At 49.2% G+C, this 13,804-nt stretch overlaps 1 protein-coding gene across 20 annotated transcripts in view; it reads right to left on the reverse strand.

The window, feature by feature from the left end:
* PRRC2B (proline rich coiled-coil 2B) overlaps window positions 1–13,804 on the reverse strand; it is a 90,664-nt gene that overhangs the window by 54,864 nt on the left and 21,996 nt on the right. For 18 of the 20 annotated variants that reach the window (XR_006533078.2, XM_044778531.2, XM_044778530.2 and 15 more), the window contains exons 2-4: window positions 6,913–7,082; window positions 5,922–6,099; window positions 2,761–2,863 (exon numbers count right to left, since the gene is read on the reverse strand). Coding sequence is in view for 17 of the 20 variants with exons in the window: in XM_044778531.2 (XP_044634466.2) it covers window positions 2,761–2,863; window positions 5,922–6,099; window positions 6,913–7,027 (396 nt within the window). In the remaining 3 variants the exon portion in view is untranslated. The remainder of the gene's footprint in view (window positions 1–2,760; window positions 2,864–5,921; window positions 6,100–6,912; window positions 7,083–13,804) is intronic. The other 2 variants (XM_070518495.1, XM_070518497.1) reach the window with 1 other exon arrangement.

A 13,804-nucleotide genomic window follows, 5' to 3' on the forward strand; every position in this document is an offset into this window, starting at 1 on the left:
GGGTCCAGCAGCCGAGGGGTCAGCAGCTGGCCAGCCCACGTTACAGATGAGGGGAAGTGACCAGCTCAGAGTCACACAGCTGGTTATATAACAAAGCCAGGACTCAAACCCATATCTGCTCCAGAATATTCTGTCAAGTTGCCTCTCCTGCCCACACAGAGCTACTCTGTCTTGCTCCAGAGACAAAAAAACAAACCCAATTCTAGCATGTGTCTCAAAAACTGTGTGCCACTGCTAACAGAGGCGTGCAAACATGGGAAAGCCAACACGCCTGATCTTTCATTGGATGGACCACCACACCACTTTCCATAATTACAGTCACGTGTTGCTTAATGATGGAGACACGTTCTGAGAAATGCCAGGCGATTTTGCCATGCAAACATCAGAGTGCACTTGCACAAACCTAGATGGTATAGCCCACTACACACGTAGGCTGTATGGTACTAATTTTATGGGACCACCACCATATATACAGTCCGTCGTTGACTGAAACGTCGTGATACGGTGTATGACTGTACTGTCGTTCTACAAGGCACAACTCCCCAGGCGAGACGCCTTCCCCTCCACTCATCTGGACTGCCTGGCCCGGACTCAGTCCTCCTGGCTGAGCTCTGCTGAAAGCTCACTAGGGGCTGGGCATGCTCTGCCTGACCAAGTCCTCCCACACCATGGGACGGTTCTAGTCGTATCTCGACTGAGGCTCAGGAAGGAGTGACTAGTCCCAACTACAACAGCAAGACCAGGACTTGTCCCCACTCTACCTGCATCCAAAGCCCCTCTGGGTCCCCAGTCTCTGAGCTCACCTGCCTTTCTCAACAACATTCAACTTAGCCTTCCCCTTCTAGGTGAAATGAAGATACAGAAAACAAGCCTGATGCAGCATGAAGCTTCATCCCCTATCGGATCAGATACCAGATTAAATAATTATTCTTTCCTAACCACATCTAGCCCCCTTGCCACCACCACTAAACACACTCAAGGCAGATGGCTGCTCTCTTGCCTTCAACGCAGAGCTGACCAGGTCTAACGGTCCATTTATTTATCAGGAGTTGCCCTGAGTGCTTGACACGGGTGGCCTGAAATGCCCACGGGTCTCCCCAACACAGACCATAGAAAAGATGTGTCAGCAACATAAGGGGACAGTACAGCTGGGGTTGGACAGTGCCTCAGGGAGGAGGGAGCCTCAGAGCCTGCAGGAAGCAGAGGGCACCAGGGCCAACCCACAGCCTCCCACTTGCTGTCCGCAGCCCAAGGAACGCCACCCCGCCCTCATCCACCAAAGGCGCTGAACTGGAAGAGAAGGCCTACAGGACCAAGGAGGGGTTACCAACACCGCTGGCAATCTTCCCCCCAAGAGTAAAACTGCTGTCATCTCTGTGGGGTGAGGTTTGAGAAGGTGGAAAACACTGGGAGCCCCTTCTCCCCACCTCTGCACATGAGAGAAAACTAGGGAACAGCCAAGAAGGCTGAGCACTGGGCCAAGTGACCTGTGTGCTGGCTCCAGGATGGGGCATCAACCCTGACTACACACAGTTCCCTCGGCATTTATTTTCAACAGATGCCCAGGACTGTACTCAGGCCCCAGCTCAGACTCTCCAGTGGTGGGTACAGGCAGATGTATGTGTTTTCACAGGTTGCAAAGGTGAGTGGATGCACAGCCAGGGTACAAATAGTTTCAAATTCTGGGAAACAGATACAAACTCATCTCCACGTCCTCTGACTGGTTAACAGGCCCAAGTGGATTTAGGCCAATGAATACGGAGTCTCACATGAATATGGATTTTTTTTTCCTTTTTCTTAAATTTCAAAAGCACAGTTCAGTGTTGGGGAGGAGGGGTGCTCTTCTGGCAAACTGGCATCCCCCACAGATGGGGGATGGCATCTCTGATCTCCTATTGCTCAGGGAGCAACAAAAACTAAAATAAACAGTAATTCAAGTTGTCTTCAAGAGAGCAGGTGAATGCTAGGTATCTACATCTCGATTTCTTTTTGTCTTCTAAAAGATTCCCAGACCTCTCATCTAGATTTCTAGCTCCAGCTAAGGACACCCTCCTGTAGGTCTCTGTAACCCACAGACTCCGAGGGACTGAGGCTATTACCAGCTTTGCTTAGTTAAATCATGACTTTCTGCTTAGAAAAGCATTTTAAATGTATCAACAAATAAAGGATTACAGCTCAGTACTCCCCAAAGTGTGTTCTGAGAGAACAAGACCCTAGACACATTCAGTTAAAAAGATTTCCTAGGACAAATGAATTTGGGGAATGCTGTCGCTTGTGTCCTGTTCTTAGAGTCACAGGACACACTAGCATATTAAAGACACTGAGAAGTCTAACAGTAAAGGAGCTTGCTCAAGTCTGTTTTTCAAACTCACCTGACTACTGACCCTTTCTGTGGCCACACTTTTTGTCTTCGTATGGCACTAGTTTCCAGGGAGCACATCCGGGGGAACCCTGGTCTGGCCTGTAGCTGGCCTGAGTGACCTCACCTCAAGGTAAGTCAACAGGAATCAAACTAGGTGTCTGTATTCTAGTCTATATTTGGGGTCTTTTTCGAAAAGTTGCAGATTAAAATCGCTCTTCAGTGACTACGACAATGTCTATGCTCATTTCCCAAAGTCACCCAACAGGTTTGCCTCTAGGAATAAGCAGGTCACGCAAAGCCACCCTTCCCGGTGACGGCTCCTACCAGTTCCCAACAACAGAAGCATTTAGGCGCTCTGACGCCTGGGCCACAGTTAGGACGGGGCCCCCAGCACCTACCTCCTGACTGATTGACTGTGTCGGTTTCTGTAAATTGGAGACAGATTTCTGCAAACCCGGCTGCGGCAGCGACTCCGGCGGCTGAGAGGCCGTCGCACTGGAACTAGACAAAGGCAGGACAGAGTGGAGATTAGATAAGACACAGGCCATGCAGACAAGGTCCCTCTGCATTTCCGAGAGCCACAGCTGCTCAGCTGCTCACTGGGGGCAAAACTTCTTCTGACCAACACAAATAAGACCTTCCCCAGCGGACTCTCATGCTGGCAAAGACAAGGAGAACTGATCCAGGCTTCAGGTCTCCTCGCTGACATCTGACAGGACAGACAGTCCTCTGCCTTCTTGCAGAGCCTTCTGTTTGCAAAGACCAAAAGCTCACTGTAAACACTGAAGTGATGGAGGATTTGCCAAAGGGGAAACTGAGTCACTGCAGAGAAGGGGCTCTGAGTCCCTCACTCCTGACCAGCAGCTCACAGCGACGCAGGGGGCTGGATGCCTTGAACCAGGAGCAGATGTTTTTACTTTCTCCTGGCTTATAAAGAAATATATGCTCAAAGTAAAACTAAGTTTATAAATATATATAACACAGAATTCATCATCTCCAAAGAGAAAGTCCAAGCAGATTCTTCTATATATATTAAAATAGTATATTTTTAACACAAATAGAATAACACTATATACACCATTCCAGAACTTGTCTTTTACTTAACATATTCAACACCTTTTCATGACAACACATATGAATCTACCCCTTTAACGACACAGTACAACTGGGTGGGCCATGATTGACCAATCTCCAATTTTTTTTCTGTTATAGATAAAACTGCAATGAATATTTCTGTATAAATATCTTTGCACACTTTTGGATTACTAATTCAGTAGTGTTTCAGTTCTTGGAAATAACATTGTTGGATCAAAAGATGTTCTGGGGCCGGCCCCATGGCCGAGTGGTTGAGTTCGCGCACTCTGCTTCGGCGGCCAGGGTTTTGCCAGCTTGAATCCTGGGCACGGACATGGCATCGCTCATCAGGCCATGCTGAGACGGCATCCCACATGCCACAAGTGGAAGGACCCACAACTAAAAATATACAACTATGTACTGGGGGTCTTTGGGAGAAAAAGGAAAAATAAAATCTTTAAAAATAAACAAACTAATAAATTAAAAAAGATGCCAAACTGCTGTCCAAAAAATGTTGTGTCAGTCAACTTACACTTCACAGGTAATCTTTTGAGAAAGCAACAAGAAAGGATTCTGAAGGAAGGTTTCAGCTGACTCAGCAGCTTTCTGGCCACTCTTTCCATTCAACCTTCCACCCAGTGAGAATCAAGGAGGACAGCGATCCACTTGGCCAATTTCGGTGGCTCATTTGTAAGCTGAAGCCAAATTCCACACACACAGCCTCTTCCGAGGTTTACTTAACCCAAGTAACTCACCGTTCACGATCATTACAAAACAAAGGCCACTGACGCTCCCTTCACATCACCTCTGCCTAAAATGGAAGCTTCCAGGTAGTGTCACTTTTGTGTTCTCCAAACCTAAGCAACAAGTCCCAGCAGTTAGGGGCCCCCACTCCAACATGTCCCTCATACCCCGCCGGAGGGCGTGGCCCAGGGCAGCAGAGAACCAGCCCCTGGGGTGTGCTGCCCTCTCCAACACTCACTCTTACCTCTTCCCTGGCAGACGTGCAGCATGACTGGCCTCATTAAAGCTGCCTGATACTTTCTATGCCGATGCTGGGTAAAACTACATAAGAGGAAGGAGCAATGCTTTGTCTTCTCTCTCGAGAATTTGATAGCAGAGGCATTTCAATGCTTACATTGAAATGTGTAATATCGGTTTCCTTAAGAGTTCGTAGTGTTTACCATTTGAATAGAATGATGACAATAATGGCTGACATCTTCCACGCATTTCCTCCATGCCAGGCCCTGTGCTAAGTACTTGACTCCTGCTATCTCAGCTATTTCCTGTAACCACCCCCGGGAGCCAGCTGTTACTTCTACTTCACAGGAGGATGTAGAAGTTCAAAGTCAGATAATTCTCCAGCTTCCATAAAACTAATAAACGGCCTGGCTGGAAATCACGTACATGTCTGTCTGATTCCAAAAGTCATGCTAAACAATCAACCAGTATGATCCCTAAGCAAACAGAAAATTTTTACAACAGCTTTAAGACTCGACTCCGATTACTACTACTACATGATCATCTGCCTGAATTACCTGCTGTCTACATCCTGTCTGAAGCAACCACAGGGAAGTTTTACAAAAGCTACTGCGGCCACTTCCAATGAAAATAGAACACTGGTTCACCTTTCCTTTCTGGATCCCGAGCCTCAGCAGCCAGACCACGAGGGATGCAGGACAAGAAGGTGCACGAGAGTGGGTTGTTGTGTTTTCATTCCCCAACAGGCAACCCCAGCAGCGGGTTTCTGCCTGCAGCCTTAGCAAGGCCCTGTCCCTCGCTAGACCCCTCCCAGCACAAATCCTCTTTCCTCAACACTGGCTGGAACCCAGTCAGAGAAGATGACTGAAGGCTCAGAGGTCAGAGGGAATCGCACAGGCTGTGTGCCCCGGGCACGAGTGGAACAGGACCGGCCTCGTGCTTTCAGCTCCACCACGCAGGAGCAGCCACAACAGTTGCTCTGTTTCTCTAATGATCATTTTTGTGCCAGACCCTGGGCCTCTGAAGGCTTCCTAAGTGCTGTGCTGGCAGAGGGGTGAGCCTCAGGGAGGCTGCGTACTGACTCCGGGTATCAAGGATTCTGGGCCGTTCTCCTTCGTAACTGGGTCTGTTTGGAGCAACTGTAGCAGTCTGCGTGGGAAGCTCCTCAGCCCACAGTGGGGAAGGCTGCCTTCTCAACCTGGAGCCCAGCACACACAGACCACCACCAGAATCAAGGGTCCAAGACCAGCTCTGTCCACAGTTATTGCATAAGCTCCTCCAGGGTGATGATGCCTTTCCTAATAAGGCACAGGGGACACTGGTCTCTGGGGACAAGGCAGCCCACAGAAACACTGCAGCATCAGCTCTAAAAGCCACACAAAATGAAGGCAGGGAGCAAGAAACAACTCAGCAGCAGCAGGAGTGGGGCGAAAGCTTCCTCTGGTATCGCCCCAGTTCTCCAACTCTGCCGCTGCGAGGCTCCCGCCCGCCCCGCCGCCCTCACCTCTTTGGGTCTTGCTGATCCTGCTTGTTTGCCCATCCCGTTCCGTCCTTGGGTACTATCACGATGTTGGGGTCGTTTCCTTTGTTTTCAGACTTCAAGCTTGGCAAGTTTGCAGGTGGTGGCATACGCCGGGCTGTGGCAACTTTCCCGAGACTCTGTAAGCCATGTCTAGGAATAACTGCAGGAAGACAGGGGTGGAAACAGATGTGGCACAGGAAAGTCACAGAAGGAAACAGGCTGGATTCGTTCAGCCGCTCTTTCAAACTCTGAGTGACAACAACAAAGGCAGCCGAACACAAACAAGGAGCAGACCCGCCGCAGAAACAAACGAGAAGAGTTTGGTGGTCACTCCACAAGCTCTTCACCGAGGACCTAGGAGACACGGGAGCTGCTGCGATCTGTGCAGAGGCTTCCATTTTACCAGCGGGCAGGAGAGGGCTCAGAGAGTTTACAACATGGGTGAGGAGCCAGGCCAGAAACCTCCATCCCACACAGCACCCCCCTCTCTGCAAGCTGAGACTGCTCTGACCTCATTGCAGCAGCACTGAAAGGACAGCCTCTGTCTGGACCCCAGCCAAGCCTGAGCCGCGCCCCCGACATTTATCAAATCCTCACGGGGTGTGGAGAGTATCAACAGGAACTTTTCCCACCAAATTCCAGAAGACTGGAACCATGAAATCTAAAAAGAGTAACTCTGATGCAAATTAAGTTCCATTCTACTCATCAAGCTAAAAATACCCACGGCTTCAATAAAACAAGTGAGACAGAGAAATAATCCCACTGCAGCAGTCAGGATACTGCAGGCTCGGAACAGAAGCAGGGGGTTCTGCTTCCTCAGAACTACTGGGTGACCACTACCTGCCCAGAAGACGTGTGTGCATGGACCCCATCCGCCTAACGAGATGGGGGCTGCGGGTCTTCACAGGCCTTCACCAAGAGGTTCTCACTGAAGGGAAAGTGTAAAGAACTGGCCTTCATGCTTGGTTCTTACCTGAGGACCTGATCGCGTCTACTGATTTTCCTTTATACTTATCAAACAGGCTGAGAGTCGAATACTTGCTTTTCCCATCCTTGCCCTTGGTTATTTGCCCCAAACGATCGGACATTGCGATGAAATGTCATCTAGTAAGGAAATTTTTCTCGGCACCACTCCCAATCTGCCTTTGAAATGGAAAAAGAAAAAGTGTTAATGCACCAGAACCTCTGACCCAGTGGATTGAATCCTTCAGCGTGGGTCTCCTTGAAGATCTGAAGAAAGTTTTGGAATCTGTCCCTAGGAAAATGCCCTTAGCACGCAGAGGCAGTTGTGCACACATTTAAAGAGCATTGTGCAGATACCCCCAGCCCCAAGCGGTAAGAACTCTCCCCATCTGAATCACTGGGACCCACCGCTCACCAACTACATAGAAACATAAACTTTCACACACGCAGTCCTCTTTCTAAGTCAAGGACAGCTCTTCAAGATGGAAAAGTAAATGTTCATCACTTGCAGTACACACACCAAAAGTAAGGCAGGCATAACAGGGGAGGTCCACAACCCACGTACACAAGGCTGCTCATTTCAAGGACGAGCAAAAGCAAATCAAAGGGAGCAACCAAGGCCAGTAAATGATTCGGGAACAGTCGGGTGCCCACACTTTTCAAAATAAAAGAACCAGCATCCAGAGAGAAAACACCAGCTTGGGCAACGAGGGCAGGGCTCTCCGAGGTGCAGACGTGGAAAACAGAAAGCAAGTGCTCCCCAGGGAAAGCCCACATGGGGCTGCACCGCCAATATGTGCTCCCCCGACTTACAGAAAATCTTGAAAAGACCACCAAGAAAGAAGCTTCTTCCCTGCGCCACTTTCTAATTTTCTACAGGTATCTACGAGTCCGTCAGCACTTTCCTCATGAGTTCATTCATCTACTCACTCACTCATTCATCTGAATACTTAGTGAATACAGGTCAGTGAGTACTCTGGGCCAGTGCCTTTTCTTACACTCAACCTCGGCTACAGGTTCTAAACTTGATCACGAAAAAGAAAAACTTGTCTGAGTAACCAGTATTTCTCACTGGAATTAATGTATGGAAAAGAAAGCTAAAGCATCGATTTACACATATTGATAATGTGTCTTTAATGACAAAATGGAGATAACTGTAAAAACATCCACTAACAAAAGGCCTCAGTGGTAGCTGCAGCAGTAAGGTCTGCCATTTCACCCTCTTCTGAAGCCACACAGGCCAGAAGGCACACATCAAGTGTGCTGGGGAAGCATTTTGCACACCCAAAGACAATTTTAAAACTCTATATATTATGCTCCAAGAGCACAGAGAACAAAGATCAGTTACAAACTGAGGCCCAAAAAAAGCAGAACAGGAGATGCTGACAGCACACCCCTCCACGCAGCCCAAGCCCCGCGCCGTGCCAAACGTGTACGAAGCCTGCTCTCATACAACACAAGGTACATCCAGCTTTCATTCATTTCACACATCTTGACTGATATCCAAGATCTGCCAGTCAGCACCTCAGGCGCAGGAACAGATAAGCACGCAATTCGTATCAGGAAACGGTCATGAAGAATGCACGGAGATGGAGGCCAACGGGTGAGCCTTGCGAGTGGGATACATAAGTGCAGGGGTCACCTCCCAGGTGGTCACCTCTTCTTCAGGGAAATGCTCCGCTCCTCACCACACGATTTCAGCCACCCTAGTTGGATACTTAACTCCCTTCCTCATCCGGATCCCAGTTAAGTCAGCTCCCGCCTAGGAAGGAGGCTCGCGTTCAGTGGCCAAGCTCCAGGAAGCTAAATGAACCAGAGCGTGCCCGCACGATGAAGCGACAGACCGGCAGAAACCCTCACAAGGGCTCACTGTTCCCAAGGTTACTCGATGCCAGCAGCACCCCCCAGGGTCTGTCCCATGTGCCAGGAGCAAAGGACAGTAATGACCACGGATGGGAATCAGACAAGTGTCCAAATCCTGACTTGGGTGCCCAAAGGTCTACAACACACCCCTTTCTCTTTAAAGCCCCCTCCGAGCAGCCGGCTGCAGGAAGTTTCTGCCCCACCCCAACAGTCGTCACTAATTACAGCTTCCTTCCCGCCGGCAGGACTGCAGCCCCTCCGGGACAGGAACTGGATCTCACCTGGGTCACAGTGACTGGCATTTAACAGGCTCTCAGATGTGCAACAACTTGAAATTCTCCATTAAGTCTAATTTTTAGACATTTCTGTCAAATCAAACCAACAGAAAACACCATTTGGGTAGGAACCCTAAGCTCCCCCACTACTCACACACAGGCACACACACACTCACTATACTATTAGTAAAGCCCTTGAGAATGCCACCATGGTGACGGCCACCAGCGGCCCCTGCCTCGTAGAGCTGACAGTTTCAAACAGGGGTCCGCAAACAGTGGTCGGCCCCCCAATGGCTTGTTTCCCTAAGGCCCTCAAGCTAAGGATGATTTTTCTTTTTCTTTTGTTTTTTTACAACTTCTGTATTTGTTTAAAAAAAAAACAAAGAAAATGCCACACGCAGTTTGCTGACTCAAGGTCTAAAAGGAAAAGCCCCAAAGAAGCACTTTCAAAGGTCTCCAGGTGGGAAACAGACGGGCAGCCTGAGAGGACAGTGCCGAGGCCTCGCAGCTCAAGCAGGGGTCTGCGTGGGGCCCGTGACAAGGTGGAGGGACAAACGTGTCCTTTATTCACTCGGAGACTGTCGGGGAGAGGAAATCCCCCCTTCTAGCCTTGTGTTCTCATGGGTCGACCAATAATAAAATTGACACAAGACCAGATTAAGAAGAGAAAACCCAATTTAATATGTACGTATTGAAGATCAGAGAGAAGTGATGCTCCCAGAGTGAACACAGCACGCAGTACATACATCTTTCTACACAAAGAAACACTAAACTTGTGAGGAATGACAGGACAAAGAAACTTGGGTTTGAGGTATGTAATTAGTGAGAATTTCAACTGAGTTCAGGCAGCAGAGCAGCACAGCTTCCTCACACAGCTTCTCGGGCCCAAATCCCCAGCTCTGGAGAGGACGCGAGGAGAGCCCCTCTCACACGGGGGATCTGTTTCCTGCTTTCAGGGGGACAGAGACAGGAGGGGCAAGATGCCCTTTTTGTTTCTCAGGTAACTTTATTTCAACGTAATCTGGATACCAGTGTGGGATATTTTCAGGTGGCCGCCCTGGGCCCCAACGAGACTATTCCGCAGACTATGGTGGGATCCTATCTATTTAGCGCTCTTTTTACAAACTCTGTGGCATGCTGAGTAACAAAGATGCTGACGTCCCAATGCCCAGCACCTGTGACTATATATGGGCAGAAGGGATCCTGCAGGTGTGATTAAATTAAGGATCTTGAGATGGGGAGATGATCCTTGATTATGTACGTGGGCCTAATGTCATCACAAGGGTCCTCAGAAGAGGAAGGCAGGAGGGTCAGAGTCAGAGAGGTGTGACAACAGTGGCAGAGGTTGGAGTGATACTCTTTGAAGGTGGAAGAGGCCATGAGCAAAGGAATGCAGGCGCCTCTAGAAACTGGAAACGGGAAGGAGACAGAGTCTCCCTCCAGAGCCTCCAGGAGGAGTGCAGCCCTGCCGACAACTTGATTTTAGCCCAGTAAGACGCGTTTCTGACTTCTGACCTCCAGAAGCGTAAGAGAATAAATTTGTTTTAAGCCACTAAATATGTAACTTGTAACTACAAAATACAAAACTAACACATTTATTCAACACACCGATTAGGCACCACCCTGCACCCTGCACTGAGCCGGGTCTGGGATATAGCAGAGGGTCAGCTGGACACAACCCCCAGCCAACGTCCAGCCTACAGACAGGACAGGACAGGACCCACCACAGAGCTAATTACACAAAGTGCATTCCAGAATCTTTCACTTCCGTACAGTGATGAAAAACGCTAATGTGCAGCTCCATCTCTGCTGTCCCCGACCACAGCTGTCACCTGACCCCTGAATCCACCAACATCTCTGAAGGAAACCAGCGGTGCCTCCTTCCCAGCCACACACACACTTACCGACACACATACACACACACACACACTTTGCAGGATTACAGATTTAGCATGGTTAATCTAAATTCAGATAACTAGTTCTTACTAAAGTAAAAACCACATCGACAAAGGCAAGAGAAGGAAAAATTATTTACCAGCCACTCTGGGCCATTAATTTTCCACATTAAATCTTAACATGCTTGTTTTTAAGATCAAATGTCTTTTAGTTCTGAAACTTGACCAGAAAATACTTGTTTCTATAGATATTGCTAAAAAGTGTTCTTAAAATCTGTTAGTCCAAACTTCTGCCAGTTCACTGATACAAACAGATCTTTCTTTGATTCGGCACCGCCCAGAGCCTGAGGGCAAAGGTAACAGTGGACACACAGATAGCTCTCAAGGGTCTTCCTGGTGACACTATGCTTCTCTGAGAACTAACCAGTCCCCACCCCACCCCTAGGAAGCACTGGCACCAGAAGCCTGACCACAACCCCTTCCTAGCATCCCTGAAGAAAACTTTTTAAAAACTCTGGGCAAACAGGAGCCATTCTTCTCCTAGAACTGTGACTCTGGGGGCGGCCCCGTGGCGGAGTGGTTAAGTTCAGACACTCCACTTTGGTGGCCCAGGGTTGTGCCGGTTCAGATCCTGGGCGTGGACATGGCACTGCTCATCAGGCCACACTGAGGTGGCATCCCACATGCCACAATTAGAAGAACCCACAACCAGAATATACAACTATGTACTGGGGGGTTTTGGGGGAGAGGAAGAAGGAAAAAAAAGAAGATTGGCAACAGATGTTAGCTCAGGTGCCAATCTTAAAAAAAAAAAAAGACCTGTTATGTCTGAGAGACGTCAGTCAGGCTGCAACAGGTGCTTGGGCTTTGTCCTCCCAGTAAATCCAACGACTCTGTGAATAACTGAGCACTGACGATGTTCCGGGCAGCACGCTCCCCACGCGTGTGACCAGAGCCTCAGCAAGCCAGGCAGGACACCTGAACCAATGCCTGCACTAAGCCCGCACGCTGTTTTTGGAGTGCCCCTCCTCCCATTTTTAAACTAAGTTTTGCACCCGGTGGGCACACCATTGACCTCTTTGGACCTCAGTTTCCCCGTCTACGGAATGGAGGGGCCAAGACAAGATTCCACAAGTACCAGCAGGTTCTAAAATCAAACACATCAATGATAATAACCCACAGCCACGGAATCACAAATGACCTAGTGTCAGAGCAGCCATCTCTTAACACACATCCGGGACTGGACTCTCTACGCCTATATAAAGCTAGATTCTATAACCCTGGGTGCTAACAGGCAATGCAACTGAGTCTCCATGCTACAGAAACAGCACCTTCGGGGAGGGGAGCCTGACGCCTGTTCATTTTAATCTTCCACAGCGCAAGAGCACAGACGGAGGTGCTTCCAGGCCTGATCCTCCCTGAGAACAGGGGTTGGCAAATTACAGTCAGCCCGAAGAGGAATATACAACAGAGGCCATACACGGCCCACAAAGCATAAACTACTCACTGTCTGGCCCTTTACAGACACTAGCCTAGAATCTGCAAGGGTTTTTTCACTAAGCCAGATTTCACTGCATAAATATCCAAGATAGAAATATAATCCTTCGGGTTTCCCTAGTTGTGCGCATCTCCAGTGAAGCGGTGCCACCCTGGGGCCTTGCCCAGGCCCACGCCCACGCCCATCTAGCTGCTCTGCTGGCCCGCTGGCCAGGAGCACTGTTAGCAGGGGTTTAACCAGCTTCCAAATATCTGCTAACTTTCTAACCATCAAACCACACACGTGCACATACACACACCCTAAGCTCAACCAGCCTCGTCAGATGGCAGAAAGAAGTGAAGGCAAACATCTGGGTGTGAATCGTGAAGCCGGCGGAGGCGAGAGAACATGATTTACGGTGGGACAGAGGCGTGTCCATTCAAGCCCGACTCACGCTTGGATCCGTGGGACAAGAACTGGCAGAGACGCACCAGGTCCTTGCAGGCGGGCACAGACGGAACCTGGCTTGTAGCCACAGCTTTCACGCTGCTCTCTCTCCCTTTTGTAGGCAACAGAATTCATTTTGTTTTTATTTTCCCCCCAAACAAATCTAATTTAGATCCTCAGTATTACATATAAAACAGACTCAAGGCCAGGGTGCCCTGCTTGGAGGAGTCCTGCCTGTAACCCCTCCTTTCCCACAGCAGCCACCCTGAGGCACTTCCCTGAGGCCCTGGAGCATTTTGAAAATCACTGGCCAGAAAGAAAATATTGTTATCAGGCGGAGGAAAACACAGCCCAAAATGCACGTGAGGATAGCCTTGGGGAGTGAAGAAAAGGACATTTAGAAACGAGTACAGGTCTGCATATTTTGTCAAGTTACCCAAAGAAGCGCTTCAAGGCTCGGGCTTTGCTGGAACAAAAACACGGAAGATTCGCCAACAAAGGCAACTTAATACCAAGCCCCGCCTCTCCAGACAGTAGTCCCACCTGTCAAACAGGTTACTGAGCCTGTCTGCTATCTGCCCGCCAGAGGAAAATCTCCCTGCACTCCACCTTATCAAAGGCCACTTCCTGGCAACAGGATTAATTTCACTCCGCACTTGGGTACTGGCCAGTGTCAGACGCCTGGCGATGTTGGATGGCCTGCAACTCACCGGGAACCACTACAGCTACACATTCAAGGCTAATCACAGGACAGCAGCACTTCTGAGAGCCAGGCACCCTGCTGAGCACGCTCGTGCCCTCACTCCACCTCCTTACAACAGCCCTTTCTGGAAGATACCACCATCATCAGCCTGCTTTATAGAGGACACCAAGGTGAAGCTGGGATAGAGAAGTAACTTGTTCAAGGTCACAATACTACCGAGGGCTAGAGCCAGGCTTGAAGCC

This window comes from Equus asinus, chromosome 10, assembly GCF_041296235.1.
Source record: "Equus asinus isolate D_3611 breed Donkey chromosome 10, EquAss-T2T_v2, whole genome shotgun sequence".
Classification (NCBI taxonomy): domain Eukaryota; kingdom Metazoa; phylum Chordata; class Mammalia; order Perissodactyla; family Equidae; genus Equus; species Equus asinus.